Source organism: Chelonia mydas, chromosome 8, assembly GCF_015237465.2.
Source record: "Chelonia mydas isolate rCheMyd1 chromosome 8, rCheMyd1.pri.v2, whole genome shotgun sequence".
Classification (NCBI taxonomy): Eukaryota; Metazoa; Chordata; order Testudines; family Cheloniidae; genus Chelonia; species Chelonia mydas.
The window spans coordinates 13423730-13441730 of NC_057854.1; the positions used below are offsets into that span (position 1 = coordinate 13423730).

The window sequence follows — 18001 nt, forward strand, 5'->3', positions numbered from 1 at the left end:
GAGATTCTACAGCTCTGTGGCATCTGTTCAGGTTGGAAACTCAAGTTCAAGGGGTGTCACAGAAGAGGAAGAAGGTGTCACCGAAGGAATTACCACATACTAATGAATACATTGCACACAACCTATAACTAACAAAGCTCCAAATCCTGTAGCCTTCATTTGAACAAATTTTCCATAAGGTTCAGTGCAACATTTGCCTGGGGTGAGGGAATAAAAAAGGATTTGGGATTAGAAGCTTTAATAGTTGGAAGTCCTCAGCATACTCTGTTGTTTTTGAAGTCTGTCCAGCTTGAATGTTGGATAATCAGGCTTGGCAGAATTTGTTTTTTGTTTTTTATAGTTTTGACAGATAATATCAATGTTTATTTTTAAGCACTGTTTTAGATGTCTCTCTCTAAACTTTCACAGTTGTGAAATTATGGGAGGGTGAGACAATTATTTAATGACAGTGTACAGTGAGATTTAAAAAGTTAAGCCTTATAAACTGTTAAAACACAAACTGTGTATTTTGACATGTGATATTAACAAAGTAAATATCTTGAAATCAACAAATCATACCTTTTTTAAAAAATATACTATTCATTCCCTAGTCCATTTGTAGCAAGCCTAAATCAAGTTTAAATCACTGGATTTTCCTCTGTAAGATCTCAAGCAGTATTTTTCTTGCATTGCCCGTCTGTAAATTTTGATGATTATAGATGGAAATATTTTTTCATTGTTTTGCATCCCTACAGTGAAATCACTGTTTACCAACATTTGCTGATAAAAATCTAATCCTTCGATGCATATGGACAATATTCCCCAAAGGAGGGATAAATCATTATTTTGTTGTTTCTATTATGGTATCCCTAAGAACCCTAATCAGGAATTACGGCGCATTGTACTAGCATTATACAAACAAATAATGTAAGGACATCCCCTACCCCAGAGATCTTACTATCATATATTACCTAAGTACTAAAGAGATGAAAAAATAGACAAGTAGGACAGAGGACAAGGTAACAACACAGAGAGATGTGTTTGCATTAGTAACTAGAGTGGTCTCAAATTGTCTCAGATAGTCACAGCTTTAATCAAAGTGCCAGGGATTTAAACTAGAAGAAGTTCTTTGAGTGCTTGCATATGTCCATTCTACTGTAGGTGTGTGTGTGTGCCTGTCCACTATTGCTGGAGAGGTTTCCCTCATAATACGTACAGGGACAGCCCTGTCCACATTTGTGCTGCTCCTGCTCTGAAGCCAAAGAAATAAAGGGTGGAGCTCTCCCCGCTCCTTCAGTTCCTTATTACCGTGTGTGGTCAGAACGTATGTGTTCACTGTGAACAAACTCTTCACTACTTGGTTGCTTCCTAGTGATACTCATTTTTCATCATTTGACATTTGACATTTTTTCCTTTTTGTGTCTTTATTTCTTATTTCATTTAAAAAAATATATTCTTAATTTGTTTTCTTTCCCCCAGTCAGATGGGCCTCACCTGGTCCTAGGGGAGCATACACCATGGTACCAGGGTTTCAAACCTTGCTTAGGTTCAGAAAGCCTGTACTGGTCAATGACCCTCATTTGTGCTGTCTCAAGAGCTTAGGTGAGGCCATATTAGAGACAGGTGTTAAATTTTTCACAGCTTCCAGACCCAAGATGAAGAAGCTGAGGGAGGAGCACCTCTACTACATCCTGATAGAGACTGTCTATGGACCAACGTTAGAAACCCCCTTTGGTCATCCAAGACAAGCTCTTTGACGACTCCTTTCTGGAGTGCTTCCCAAGCTTTGCTTGCAGATAGGAGCTGAAGAAGATTCCCCCATTATTGGGACTTCAGAGCAATCCTGGCCTCGGAAACATAAGAGGTCAGCTCTTTGAAATCCAGGGTGTAGGATTCAGACTCCAAGGTAGACTCTCGATTTCACAATACCAAGAGTCCAGAGCTTTCTTCCAGTCCCATACTCATCTGTGTAGGTTTGAGAAGAGAACAGACAGGGTTTGGGATGTTTGGGCCAGACATACCTGGGGCTCAGTATTGTATCAGCCCCTTCATTTGCCCGATTGGATGTCCCCAGCATCTAGATAAACATCGCTGCTATCTTGTCCCTGGGAGGGAGCCGCCTTCTGATGGTACCGAGAACCTGTACTGATCAGCCTATGGTGTTTCAAGTACCAGATTTGACCCTACCCTGGTTCCACAGGACCACCCTTAGGAGCACTCTCCTCTGGCCTCCTCTTCATGCATCCTCATCAGCTGATGAGGCTCAGATACCAGAGGCATCCTCCCCGGTACTAGATTACTTTAAGGTGTACCAAGAGCTTCTCTGGAGAATGAAAGCTGCTTTGGGCATTCAGATGGCGCTAGTGGAGGAGAATACCCAAAAGCTGATTGATATTCTCCATCCTGCTGTGGCAGGAAAGGTAGCTCTGCCTAAAAACGATGCCATTATGCATCCCATCAAAGCACTGTGGCAAACCCCTTTCTCCATTCCAAAGGAATGGAATGCGGTCAGGTTCTGTCCCAGGGGTTTGCACTGTTTGACTTACATCCTAGCTGGGTTCGCCTCGTTGTGGCTGCAGTGAAGGAGGAAAACTGTCAGGACCAAGCTAAGGCTACCCTAAAGAAAAAGATGCCAACATCTTTTTGGCAGAAAGATTTATTCTGCAGCAAATTTACAGCTCCATATTGCCAATCATCATGCACCGTTGTCAAGATATGACTATTCTAACTGGGAGGCAGTCTCTCAATTTGGGAATAAACTGCCGGAAGGTTCCAAAAGAACAGATTTCAGTGCCTTGTTGCTGCCTCTTCTCTCAATCAGTTCGGCAGGTCTCCTTGGACACAACGGATTCTGCAGCCATGGCATAGGCAGTAATTATGCACTGTTCTTCCTGGTTGTAGTCCTCAGGGATTCCTGTGGAGGTATGACGCACAATTGAGAACCTATCCTTGTTCTCATCTAAAACAGATGAGGCTTTGCACATGTGGAAGAACTCAAATAGTTTAGAAGTCCTTAAAAACAACGAGGAGTCTGGTGGACCTTAAAGACTAACAACATTTATTTGGGCATTAGCTTTTGTGGGTAAAAAACCCACTTCTTCAGATGCATGGAGTCTTAGAATTCCTTGGGTCTCTACACTCTGGCTACCATGAGACAAAACATCATCCTCAATACCAGCCTAGGTAGGAGAATTACCCCTTCTATCAGACTGACTGTTCAACATTCTGGGCCTGAAATTAAACCAAGAATAGTGGACGGTTTTGCCTCTTCTTCTAAGGATAGAATTCATCGGGATAGTCCCGGCTTTGACCTCTGCCAGAGCACTTCTGCATTTTCCCAGATTTTAGACTATACACAACCCCTGTGTATCCATCAAGGATCACATGCAGACTACTGTGAGGAATTGCCTCAGGCTCACAGGCCACATGGCTGCGTGTACCTATGTGACCCTTTATGCCAGGCTGCACCTCAGAGTGTTACAGGTTGGCTCAGATCTGTCTACCACATCCACCACCTGGACAAGCTAGCGTGCATCCCAGGTGTTGCTGTCTCTGACCTGGTGGATGAGTCAAGATGATGTCTGCATGTGAGCTCCTATTTTGCCACTTCTCCCCTCTGAGTTTGGTGACAGATGCTTCAGCCATGGGTGGGTAGTGCATCTGGGGAGTCTTTAGGGTTAAGGGTTGTGAACTGTGCATGAGGCCAGGTTGCACATAAACATTCTTGAGTGCATGTCAGCAGTGCCTGGCTCACATTCAGAGGAAAGCCATCCAAGAGCTTGCCAACAACACTACAGCTGTATTTTATGGGAACAAACATGTCAGGTCAGACAGATTCTGCCAGGAGACAGTCAAGTTGTGGAATTTATTCATTCAGAGCTTGGTTACTCTCAGGGTGTCTCACTTGTCGTGGGGTTCAAAATGGTCTGGCAGATTGTCTGAGCAGGTCCTTCAACTTAGACCACAAATGGTCTCCTGAACACAGTCATTTTAGTCTCAGTGTTCCACATAGAGATTTTTCCACTTGCGGATCTGTTGGCAACTCAGTGTCTCCACTTCAGTTCCAGGGTGGATCACAGCCCTGGATCAATATCCAGTGCTTTCCTTTTTCCGTGGGACAAGGACCTATTTGTATGGACATCCACCAGTGCCTCTAATCCTCAGTCATTCTCAAGCTGAAACAAGATCATGGCAGAATGATCTTCATAGTGCCAGCCTGTCCAAGACAGCCATAGTATTCCGACCTATGCAAGCTGTTGACTTGAGAATCTTTGCTGTTATTAATAACCAGAGACCTCATCACAGAAAACCATAGCTGGGCACTGCACTTGAATCCTAAAATGCTGCATGACATGGCATAGTTCATCACTGGTAAAATGCAGAGGAGGCTCACTGCTCAGCTGCAGTTCGGAATGTTCTCTTAAAAGCAGAAAACCTCCCACAAAAGCTGTGGAAACGGACATGATTCTCTGTCTGGGCAGCCTATCACAATATGTCACCTACTCAGACATTCTGGACTATCTTTTATATGTTAAGGTGTCAGGTGTAGCCCTTAGTTTCTTTAGGGTGCATCTGGTGGCCATCTCAGTGTTTCTCCCTCAAATCAATGACTGTTTTTACTCACCCTATCACAAACTGAAAGGGCTAGATAGATTGCTTCTGCCTATCAGGGATCCAGCACCATTATGGGATTTGAATTCAGTGTTGCCTGCTCTCATGGATCCTCCTTTCACACCTTTAGCTTCATACCTTGTTTGCTTCTACATCTTTCAGCAAAGGTAGCTTTTTTAGTGGCCATCACCTCCGCTAGGGAGGGTGGGAAAAGTGAATACATTGGTCACAGATCCGCCATATGCAGTTTTCTACAAGGACAAGGTTCACATCCTAAGTTTCCACCTGAATCAGTCTATGTAACTGCCAGTTTTCATGAAGCTTTCACATCCAGTACTTTCCTATCTTAAAACTAACACACTTTAAATTAAGGTTATCCAGTTACCAGAGTACATAATGGGATAGCCAGGAACAATTCTTCATTAGCTTTCATATCATCTGCATATAAAGTAAGTTCACTTCTAAACACTAAATACAGTCCTTTTGACGTAATGTTAATTAAGTAGAGTCGTATACATAATGTAAAGGTAATTACAGAGTTACAGGACATGAAAAAGGATAGAGCAACAATAGGTTAATTTAGTTACACTAGTGTACATCAGACAGGATGTAGGTAGATGAAGACAAATACAATTAACATCCATTTTAACAAGTGAATTGTCCAGGTACAAAATAGTATTTTAACACTCCTTTGAAGTTCACGCACCGGTGAATTGCCCAAGGGCTCTGATCTGAGCTGGTCTGTCAGTATCACAACCCAATTTACCTGTTTTACCTTAAACCACCACTTCTGTAAACCCACACAGCATTCATGAGCACTTTTAGTGAAAGAAAAGTAGGGTTGTATAAGAAAGAATGAAGATTTAACTAAAAATAAAAGAGAACCGATGGAGGAAAATTGTTACAACACAAAACAAAATAATAAAATGCAAATGATAAGTGTACACTTATCAATAGTCTCCTTTCCTATACAATAAACTAATCCACCCCACCCCCAAGTTCAGTCTGTTTCAGAACTAACTGGTTTCACTAGGGCCAAAATCCAAACAGTCATGAACCCCCCCCTGCTCCTGAAGAGGTTTCCTCAGTGAATGAATACTGAGTGCCTTTCTCTACACTCTGTTATACTGAAACATGGCCATGGCCAGGGCAATCTCCTGCCTGCTATTATGTTCCTTTTCACCTCCAAGTGGTTTTGATCATTTGCAAATTTCTTTGATGGTTTTCCATTGACTGTTCAGGGTATAGCAAAACTAGACAATAGAACCTTGTATTACATCAGCAGCTGACTAGGGAGGGGTAATAACTTCTGTTGCTTGAATGGGTCATCTCCAACACACATTACCCTGGTGACTAATTTTCACTCCAAGTCCATAAAGCATATGTTCAACTTTAATATGTTATTCCTTATATATTATCTTTCCATACTTCTTGCAATGATTGAGTCTTGACAAGTTATGTGCTTTCTGTAGATACCTTAATGTCACTCTTTATGGAGAAATATCCTGCAAGACGAATTTTTCAGGTCTGAAGTGAAGTTGTTTGCAATGACCCTTTGCCAAGGAGCTTCTGTCACTTGGGGTATGTCTACACAGCAACTAGACACCAGACAAGAATTTGTTCCTGGCTGTACATATCCATATATGTTAATGGTAACAATTGCTTTGCACTGATCAGAGTAGGTAGGATATATTGGTTGTGTCACCAATTTCCAAGTCAATCTGTGAACGCAATGGTTTAATTCTCTACAGAGGATGGAGAAATTTGGGCCCACTAGAAGGGACCTCCTCTCTATAAGTTGATAAGCAAATATGGAACTAGAGCTGGCTGAAACTCAGGACTTGGGTTCAATCTGAGTGACTAGCTAATCTGGCACTGTGGTCCCTATGTGCCAGGGTCCCCAGCCCTGGAGCAGCCTGCATGGCAAGGCTGCCTGATAGCCTGCTAGTTGATCTGGCAGGGAATTCTGTCCATGACTCAGCAAGTTTGTCAAACCTTACTGACTGTCACAAGAAATTTCTGGTTCAACAAATCAGCATTTTTCAAAGAAACTCGGTTTTGTCAGAAAATTTTCAACCACCTCTACTTGGAACTCTTATGCCCTTAAGATAGGTGAAGACAAGACACAAAATCATCTACAGTAAAAAGTTCTGTGTATCTAATATATGACTAAATATAGTACCGTGTGGCTTCGTTACATAACGTAACTCGATCCAATGCTAAATTTTCCTGCTAACTAGTTTGAGGTAGTTAATAATGTTGTCCACTACATCTTAAGTCTTGATTTAGCTTGGTAGGAACTGTCACCTGTCATCACTCCTATACCCTGTTGTTTTTCCTCTCAGTTTCAACATCTTTTTACTTTTAGAGTGCACTCTCTTGGTATCTTACCATATAGCAGGAGTTCCCTGCCTGCATCTGGTAGTAGGTATATGTGGACATGGCATTAGCTATATGGTGCTATATTTTACTTTTCTTTGTCTAAATGTAGACCACTGTACTTTAAAAATTAAAATAATAAGGTCCATACGAAAACAGAATAAGCATCATATAAGCATGAAACTCTTGTTATCTAGGGAGGCCAGGTGTTACTTCACTCTCAGAGGAAGAAAAGAAGTAAACCTTTGCTTATTTCCATGCTTAGATAAATAAACTTATACAAACAGTGAGTGCTAAGGGAATGAAATGAGGTTAAAGAGGCCACCATCTGTAACAACAGAGGACTTTGAACCTATGTTAGAGGACTGAGGAACTCAGATGTACGATGTGTCTATGCAACCAAGGGCTCAGCAGCAGATGTAAGAGGGAGGAGAACCAGCTCTCAAAATCTGAGGGTGGATCATCAAAAACTAATTTTACTGCACAAGTAGGTGCAACAAAGCAAGGATTGAGATCTTAGCTTCCAAGTTGGTGGAAGTCAGCATCTGGCACTAATCTCTGCTGTCTCAAGGGAACACCCATATGCTTTTTCTGCTAGTCTAAGTGATAAATCACCATCTGAGAACATGCAGTGAGCCAGGCAGGTCTCTGCGAGTTGGCTTTATTTGTGTTTTAAGGTTACAATCAATGGGCCTGATTCTGCAGCCTTTACTCAGGTGGGCAGCCCCATTGTGGTCAGTGGGGCTACTAGTAAAGTCATGTGAGTCCTACTCATTGTAAATAAAGGATGTAGCTTGTGTTTCTCTCAGCATCCTCCCCAGTTCCTCAGTCTCAGGTATTGGTTGTTAGAGGTGGTATTTTATTTGGGAATTTTTATGAAAATATGTTTGTGTTTAGTCATGAATTATTAGCTCAGCTTTAAATTAGATGGTCTGTCACACACCTACTTATGTTCTTGTCAACTGCTGGAAATAGCCCACCTTGATTATCACTACAAAAGATCGCCCTCCCCCCCCCCCCCCCTTCTGGTAATAGCTCACCTTACCTGATCACTCTCCTTACAGTGTGTATGGTAACACCCATTGTTTCATGTTCTGTGTGTATATAAATCTCCCCACTGTATTTTCCACTGAATGCATCCGATGAAGTGAGCTGTAGCTCATGAAAGCTTATGCTCAAATAAATTTGTTAGTCTCTAAGGTGCCACAGGTCCTCCTTTTCTTTTTACACCTACTTATGGTGATACACCTACTTATGGTTGAGATTCAAGAGATGGCATATAGTCTGGGAATATAGGTCTCTTGGTGACTGTTCTGTAGGCATCAAATTAAAATAAAAAAGCTTGCTTTACTAGAAATGGCAGTAATTAATGTTTTGCAAGAGATGCTGTCGACAGCACTGATCCTGCAAAGACTTACTTCTAAACACGAGTAATGCAGTCAATTCATCTGGGCCTATTCACTTCCTCAGAACTAAGCACATAAGTCTTTCCAGGATTGGTATCTGTTTTACAAGTAAAACCAACATAGTTAATATAACAAAATCCCTTCGACCTGTGATCTTGTAACCCAAAAGGGAAAAAAATATTTATTTGAATTAAGGTTTTATGCTTTTCACTATAATTTGATCAAAAATGATGACTCTGATGGATAACCTACTGATCCATTAAATACTTGAAGTTGTAGCTGTTTAGTTATTGATTAGAGCCTCATAAGCACTTCACTCTGACAGGGACTGTGTTTTAGTGGGTCTGTTTTTATGCTACGTATGAACTATTCCTGTATACTTAAAAAAAAAATCTCTTTTTTCTTGTAGGAATTGAGAGGCTTTGAAGCCACAAGAAAAAAAGGTAGGAAAAATATAGGGTTTTTTTTTTCCAATTTGTTTGTCACTGTTGAGTGATCTTGAGGTAACATGTTGAAAGAAACGTGAACCTACAAACTTGAAAGAGGCTACTGTTGTCCAAATTTTCAAGAGCCTGCTTCATAACATTTGTCTATCAGATTTTATGAAAACCCACCTGCAGATGTTTTCATGGAAAAATAATTCAATGCAAAGTAGCATGACAGAGTCTTGGGGATGTGTGAGATGTTTTTGTTTCTGTCCTCCTAGTGTCACTTATAAACACATTAGCTGACTAGGGATTCAGACTCACACTTTGAAATCTGCTAGGGAGAAAAAAGAATTACTTGGCCCAAATCCACTGCAGTTGGTGCTCTGAGCATCTCCATTGCAGGAAGGGAATGTCAGTGTTTGAGGTACTCCCACTAAGGCAGGCTTGAAAATAACAGAGGTGGGCATTGATCACAAGCTTGCTGTGGACATCATCTTTATGAATAATTAGGACAAGTAAATATCCATCTTCCCATGAGCTGGCACAAAGGTACCATGTATATACACAGTAGCTCTCTGAAATGCCTTTTATCTATTCAATTAAAGGTACTTTAAATTCTATGAATAAATCCCATTATACTTTACTGAAATGAAATTGAAAATCCTGTTATCCTTGTTGCTCTTGTAAGTTGCCATTTTAATGTATTTCTCAAAAAGATATCTGTATATAGGGGTCTGGGTTTTTTTAACCCAAATCATGATGCTAGAATATTCCCCATGAGCGAACTAGTTGGAAGCAACACATGAAGGTACCTGATAGCTTAGAGGGGTTTTGGAACAGTAAAGGAAGAGGATGTTTTGTAAATATTGCCTGGGGAGGTGGCCCAGTTGTATAAGAGGGGAAGAGAAAATTTTAAGGCTGGGATGAAGATGGTTAGAAGTAAAGATGGAACATTTGATGCTTTGCCTTCCCTGTACTGCCACAGATGCAATCTCTCTCTCTCTCTCTCTCTCTTTGGTTCAGGATTTGGTCAAAAGTGTGATACTAAATGGCACACATCAGAGTATTAGGTCTGTGAGCAGGTTACTTATTGTAATCGCTAAAGTCCATCTGTACAGGTGTTTTTAAAACCGGCATTTTTTGAACTGGTAACATCATTCTGAGCTTTCGCAGTGAAAGGGGGAACCACAATGGATGCAGTGAGTGGCCAGTTTAATTACTTCTTGTCAGCTGCCTCTCCAGACCATCAACAAGATGTCACAGACAATTATATGTTTGCTTTGTGAATAAAGACCATCCAGGGTTTAAAAAAGAAAGGGAGAATGCCATCAGGAGATACTGATGGATAATCACTAGATTTTTTTAACATGCATCCACAAGTGCATGGATACAGCCAGGGGCTATAAACTCCAGGAGAGAAGGAAGAGTGTGTTGGGGGAATGCCATCACCAAATGGGTAATAACAACTACAGCAATTAGCAAGTTTGTTCAAAGGTACATAAATGTTAAATAAAAGAGTCATGCCGGTGTACTGCTACTTGAGCTCAGATCCCACTTCCTAAAATGGTTTTTGAATTAGCAACTAATTGGCAGCTGTCTCTAGCAGCTCTTTTATTGTTATAGACAGATGGAGGAAAATCAGCTATCAAAGAACTCATTCTGTTTATCATTAATTTTGATTTTGTTTAGCAGATGTTTTCTGGATCTCTCAGTCACCTGCCTAATCTGTTTTGGTATAATGTGAAGTGGGTAACAGTCATCCATTAAACAGATTAATAAATTCCCTAATTTCATTCCCTTAGTTTCTTTAATTGCTCCAGACATACAGAATTCTGAGAAGCAGGCTGTAAACCATCATGGGTTTTATTGTATCTTGGATAATAAAAGGTCAATTTAAAATGTATGTTGCCATCTGGGCAAATATTGAGCTCTTGTTTTAATTTGCAGTAGGTTTGTATAAGAAGGAGTTCTGTAGGTTCCCGAGGAAGCAGGTCAAACTGAGACAGTAGAGAGACTTTATTATGTATTTTTGTTATATGACCATTGTTAAAGGAGAAATCTGATTGGCTGAGGTGCATGTACCTGCCTCAAGAGTAGCTGGCACTCCAGAGTTAACTTGCTAAAAAGTGTATAGCTCCTTTAAAAAAAAAAAAAATCAAGATATCAAGTTATATCAGGTACCCATAAATCATAGGTGATTGAAATTCCTTAGGAAGGAATTTTCAAAAGTGCACACCATTGGCCTAACTCTGTTCCCGCTGAAGTCAATGAGAGTTTTAACATTGATTTAAGTGGGACCAGAATTAGCCCAACACGGAGCACTTTTGAAAATCTCAGACTTGACAGTAACATCTCTTGGGCAGATCGAGGTTTTACATAACTCTGTGAGATGGTTGAAGACGTTTACTCATATAACTCATATTACCTCACAACACATTGGGTATCAGTATAACTGCACTTCCAGTTCTGTTGCTATTTATCCATATAGATATAAAGTACCAAAACTGCCAAAGAAGGTATGCTGTTGCCCAAACAAAACTGTCTGTTCGCTTGACTGACAATTTTGAGTCAGTGCTGAATATGAGATCCCCCTAAAAAAATCTGAGGTTATGTGCTTTGAAATTAACCCCTTAGTAAACCATATATTATTCTTTTTTAAATTCAGGCCAACAAGGTATAAGGTTCAGCCATTTTCTGTTTGTTTGTTTTTTCTGGGGCCGTTTTACTACTTAAAATCACTGAACCACAGTTTTATGCCCATTGTTTATTGAGGATGCAGATATTAGCTGCTAGATGTCTAATAATGTAATAATTCAGTTCTGTGCTTATGAAAATAAAGACCATGAGTAAAACTTTCAAAATTGCCTAAGCGCCGGAGTTTTAAAGGTATTTAGGCACGGAGTGGTATTTTCAAAAGCATCTAGGCCCTAATTCCCACTGACTTCAAAGAGTGTTAGGTGCATTGGTGCTTTTGAAAAATCATCCTTGGTGCCTGAATACCTTTAAAAATCTGGCCCTAAGTAATTTAGGACCCTAACCACCATTTTCAAAAGGGACTCAGGAGATGTAGTCTCACTGAAAATCATTGAGATTTAGACTCAAATCACTTAGCAAACTGTGGGACTCTAAGTTATTTAAGTGCTTTTGGAAATCCCCCTCTCCCCTGAATATCAGTTAATATTGTCTACAGTTCTCTTATTGTTATTGGCCCTGTCAGTTTTACTTAGGTCTGGTTCACCACTGCCTTGCATCTTTTGTGGTCATTTACACTGGGCAAAGTAGGTGTAAAATGCTCCTCAATAACTATGGTAGTGTTTTATGCCCACTTTACACATGTGTAAATGGTCACATGAGGAACATGGCAGTCTAGAATCAGGCCCGATAAGTATTTCTGGTCACAAGCATGTTTTGGTGCGTCACATTCATTTTCTCCAAGCCAGTCTCAGTGCCATGAATATGATCTGTCAATGTGAATTGTCCAGAATGTCGGACTGCAATACAAACAGTCTACGTAAAGTGATTCTCCAGTTCTGGGGTAATTCAGCCTATCTGTAATCAGAGTATGTTTGTAGAATTACAAACAGCACAGAAGTCAAGAATTGAATGTTACCAGGCATGGCAGATGATATATATCTGATCACAGAAAAATGTGAAAGGATTTTCTAAACTCGATGTACATTTTTATTCAGTGCTTCCACATATGTTATTCAATGTCTTCCTTTCCAGAAAATCCCTTCAGCTGTTCCTGAATAAAACAGTTTGTCCTGTAATAGTGTTTGTAAAACAATGAGGAAAAATGGCATTAGAACAGGACATGAAAAGTGTTAAAAGAATAGGATTTCTGCCTTGCACAGAAACATTTATTATATGTCTGTATTAAGAAATAGGATGATCCAATCTGAGATTTAGGTCTGTTGTATAATGACCATTTGCACTGACACAATGGCTTTTATCTGAGGATCTCAAAACTAGAGCTGTCTGGAAAAAAAATGTCCTGTGGAAAACTTCAACTTTTTGGCAAAAAAATTAAAATTGAATTTTTGGGCTGAAAACTGAATTTCTATTTGGAAAATTCCACCATGGTCTCCTGTCCCATTGAGCCTCTGTGATGGGAGTCAAATGGCATGGTGCATCATGTTAGATGTAGTCCATCTGGGGAGCCATCCCCATAGAGGAGAATGGGGCAGGGGACAGCTGAATGACAACTCCAGTGAGGCACTATGGTTGCTCAGAAGGACCTTGTTTATGTCGAACTGAAATGAAATTTTGATTTAGTTCCATAAAGCAAAGCAAACTTTTTGACATTTCCAAATAGTTCTTGGTGGAAATTTTTCTTTGATCTCTGGGGTTCCGTTTTTCAACTAAGAAATTACATTTTCTGTGGAAAGCAGACAATTTTTGTGGAAAAAAAGGTATTCCGTTTTGGTGGTGGATGAAAAACAGTTTCGATGGAAATATTTGAACTAGACTTACTGAAAACTTTTCTACAAACGTCGAAGGGTCAGTTGTGCCCGTCATTGCACAAGTGCATGAGAGTAGGTGGAGGAAAGTAGATACAAAAAAGTCTTCCTTGTGTAGCTGTAGAAGTTCTAGTTAAATGGACAGTCTTTGAGTTCCCTGTGTGTGAGGACGTCTCCAGGCTAGCACCAAAGAGAAATTAAGTACCTGCTCCAATGCCCATTGAAGTCAATGGATGTATTTCCGTGGACTGCAGTGGCACTGGATCAGGTCCTAATTGCTATGGAGGGGCAATTCTTTCCTGACCACAGCTGCTGATGGTTTTATACTCTAAAGTGTGGACATTTATTTCCATCTTAATTCTAGTTAATGTAACTGCAGATTAATTTTTATTCATGTGTTTAACCATTATTTGAATTTTACTACATTTCGAATAAAAATGATCTGTGAACTGAAAAAAAGTAAATTCTAGAAGTTGACTAGATGCTGCATAAATATTTCCACATTCTCAATTTTAAACATATTAAGCTATTCTTCTGTCTATTACATGAGTGCAACTCGCTTTGATTTCCATGGGAGTTGCACTCATGTAATAGAAAGCAGAATATGGGGCACTGAACCAAATTTGGAGGGCTGGATTTCAGAAAAGGCACATGGGGTAAATAAGGGCAAAATTTGACATATTGCCTTTTTTAGCTGAATGTCCCCTAGATTTCATTTTAAGGGAAAAGTTGGAACAGACTGACTTGTTTATACCCTAGTAGTATACCCTTTTTATATAACCCTCGCTTCTCCTTTGTAGAATAAATAATCCTAATAATTTTAATTACCTTTCATAAAGAAGCCTTTTGCGGCTTACCTTTAAAAATATCCATTGCTTTTCTCCAGACATTTTCTCTTTCTAGTCTACTTTGTATGATTGTATAACCAAAACTGCGTGCAATACTTGAAATGAGGATACACTATTGAGTCACATAATTCTCATTTTCTGTATTGTTCTCTATCCCCTGCTTAATACATCCGAGCATCCTATTCAAAGTGAATTGCATAGACATCTTCACTGAGCCAGATGCAGTGTGATCAGTGTCTGACCTAGGCCACACATCCTTTCTGTTTTGCTCTCTGAGCAGCGGACTTCAAAGTGAAACTTATTAATGTCCTTAGTAAGTTTAAATTGTTAGCTTCCTTGCAAGTTCTTTTGTGCTCACTACAGGCTATAAAGGGAAACATAATACATTTTTAAAATAAATTTGACTTTGAAATCTGCTGAACTACGTAAAAGAGTGAAATATTGCCAGAGAACAACTGGGACAAGAGAACAAATGAGTAGACAGAGAGGTGAGGTAAGGGAAAGCAACAGCTCAGGAAGAATACAAAGAGGAACTGTAGGCATTGCAAATAGGAGGAGGAATCCTGAGCCCAGAGAGAGTGAGAGCAAAGATGCAGCAGACTAAAAGGGTAACCGAGAAAGTTGGTGGACAGTTGGGTGGAATCAGAAATGGGCTCACATAAGTAGACAAGAAAGGAGGCATTTCGTCTGACTTGTGAAAATGTCCATTGACTGTTTCCAAAGGAGCATTTCCAAATGAAGAGCAGGAGCATTTGGCTTAAGGGGGGGACGTTTTACCTTTAAATGTCAGTGAGCTCTCATCACATAATGAGCATGGATGAATAAATCATACCCACCAGTTCTAATGTATCTACTATTTTGGTAAAGGTCTATAGAGAGTTCCAGTAGGTTAGACCATGCATGATTTAGCATATTAAAGCCTGAAGATTTGTCCCGATCAACTTCCACTCATCCAGCTGATTTATTATTATACCCTTTACTGGTTTTCTCAAGCACTTAGGCCCCAATCCTGAGATGCTGCGTAATCTCTGGAGGTTCCTTCCCCTCCCCCCGACTTCACAGGAGTGGAGGCATTCAGCACCTTGAAGGATAAATCCGTTAATGTTGAAACTGTGTTATGAGTATAAAATGTGTGCCTAAGTGTACGGTTAATTACAAGCCTAAAGGGCCAGTTCTTCACAGATGTAAATTGTCAAAGCTCCATTGAAGTTAATGGAGCTACACGAATTTACACACCAACTCAGGATCTAGCCCAAAGACTTTAGTCATCCTCTTAATTTGTTTTTATGTTGCTCATATTCATCCATTCAATAAATAAGTGTCAAAAATGCTTTTTAAGTCATCCACCCAAGAAATAATCAAACTGATTTCTTCCACTCTTTGTCCAAACAACTCTATCAAATGAGATGCATGTCAAGACTTATTCACAGACTAATAACAACAAACTACCAGAAAGATCACAATTTTGACATCTGGTTCTGCATTAAAATGTTAAAACCCTGCTTAAAAGGTGTTAATTATGAACAGCTCCATGGTCGTATGCAGTTTTGCATTATTTATACTGCATTGATTTAAAATGAAAGTGTTAACTGAGCTTTTCTCATTTTGTTCAGTAGTAGTACAGTGCTTATTTAAATTATTTCCCCACTGTGATAACATAATGAATGAGATCCTCAGCTGGTGTAAATGTGCATTGCTTCATTGAAGTCTGTGGAGCTGCACCAGTTTGCACCAGCAGTGGCTGGGCCCGAGAACTTCAGTAACATTTAATTTCCTATCACTTGATAGCAATTCCTAATGCCCTAGATGTACAATTGGCTCAAGAGTTTAAAAACAATGTAAAGAATTGCCATTCCTTCCTTCCTTGCACATTTCAAAGGGCCACAAAATATCCTTAGGGCCTGATCCAAGACCCATTACAAGCAGTGGAAGTCATTCTATTGCCTTTAGTGCCTTTGGATCAAGCTCTTAGTTACGATGGCCAAAGGGCTGGAGGTTATCCCAGGAACTGGATTTCTTGAGTTGTTGGACTGTCTTGGGCCAGCTCTGGAAACCATATTCCATGGCAGCACCTGCCTTTTAAAAAACCTAAACGGTGGCCAAACTTCAAAACTCTTAAATAAAAATGCCTATCTTTTGCAAGGTCATAAGGAGGAGAAATTGCCTTGTACATTGCTTATTTTACTAATTTTAACAATCATTCTCTCTTTGCTTGAAGCAAGAATTCACATCACTATAAATCTCCAACTGTTTTATCATTTCATATGAATTTTTATCATCACTGGATGTTTTCAGGGCATATATTGTCACAAAATTGCAATCTGATTGCCTGGAGATGGGGAATTGGACGAGGTCACAATAATAATCAAAGGGGAGGCTCACATTAAAAAAAAAATAGACCAGTGCTGTAAAATTATAATACTCAAAATGGTATTTCCAATTCCTCCTTCATGTGCGATACCCTTGAAAAGTCTGATGCAATGGAGTAATTAGCTTTGAGGTTGTGGTGTGGGGGAATGGATGGAAATAAATGAAGGTAAAGACAACTCTTCTAGCAGCTGTCAAAGACAATCTTACACTCTTTCTGGAGTCAGGATCTTCCCAATGTGAAGAAATGGTGAAGTTAATTACTTTTGTACAAACCTGTCTGTAGTGAGAGTTAATTATCACTTGACATATTTCTTGGTTTAAAATTAAAACAGCCTGGGGGTTGGGGGCAATAGTAGAAGAGTCAATTCATTAGCCAGTGTCAGGCACAATATTAAACAGACAGTACAGCTGATCTCAGACAGATCATCCTTTAGTTGCTTCTGATATGTGCATAGATGTGGAATTCTGGACAAGGATGAGCCAGCCAGAAATGTACCAGAGTGGTCAGTTTCAGTGAATTCAAATAGTTTAAGTCCCATTTTCTAATATAAGCAATTTTAACTCCAGTAGTTATGTTTGGCTCTCAAATTATTTTTCACACTCTGAAAATCTAAATCCATTCATAGTCTGCTCCAGCATTTCCAGTGGTTACAGTAAAATGATTGTGAAATATGTCCTCAGAAAAGCTGTATTTATTGATAGAAATAGCAAGGAGTTGTTCCCTGAACTAAATGCACTGATAATTTCCCACATTTGGATAGTCTGGTTGGGGTGGAGGGAATAGGTAACTTTCCATGGCTGTGAACCTTCATTATACAGTATTCAGATATGTAACTTTGTGTCATGAGTTAGATGAACCCCCTAGATGGGTTTAAAAACCTCCTCGAACAGCAAGAAACAAGGTAGCTGCTACAAGCAAACCAAATATTAGAATGGGGCATGCAGACAAGCCTAATTCGCAGTATGTCCCTGACTCCCTAGATGGCAGGAAATATGCACCAACAGTGCAAGAGAGCTGAGAGATTTTGTCAGTGCTTAATTTGTAATGAAAGAGGTGCCAGGACTCAAGCAATTTTGTTTTTACATTCCCAACTGATGCTGCAAGCCCAGAGGTGCCAGGGCTATGAACTGCCAAGCCCTGGCACTAATTAACCACTGAATTTGTGGGAAAAATTAGAAGAGGCCAAATGAGAAAGGTTCCTTGTCATGTGATAAAGCTTCTTCCAGTTTAATGTATAGATCGTCAGTTGCTGAAAATTACTTTCTCTTCTGTTTGGATGTGGCTGAAAGCAGCTGAATTTTTCCATTTGAATACAGAATGAACTGTACTGGCAGCTGAATAAAAACACCCCCGTCGTACAGGTTTCTTCCCTGGCATGATTAGCTGATACACCAAGCTTTCTGTCCCCAGTGAAAATGAGATACACAGATTGAGCATGTAAACAAACGTATTCCTTTTCTCTTGAACTCCTTTCATTGTCTCCAAGCGTAGCCTTGTCTCCAAGAAGGATCCTGCTAGG

At 39.9% G+C, this 18001-nt stretch overlaps 1 protein-coding gene across 4 annotated transcripts in view; it reads left to right on the forward strand.

Moving 5' to 3' along the window:
- The window catches only part of FSTL4 (follistatin like 4), a 490949-nt gene that overhangs the window by 49024 nt on the left and 423924 nt on the right, over positions 1-18001 (forward strand). For all 4 annotated transcript variants that reach the window (XM_043520692.1, XM_043520690.1, XM_037907517.2 and 1 more), the window contains one exon: positions 8785-8818. In XM_043520692.1, coding sequence (XP_043376627.1) covers positions 8785-8818 — 34 coding nt within the window. The remainder of the gene's footprint in view (positions 1-8784; positions 8819-18001) is intronic.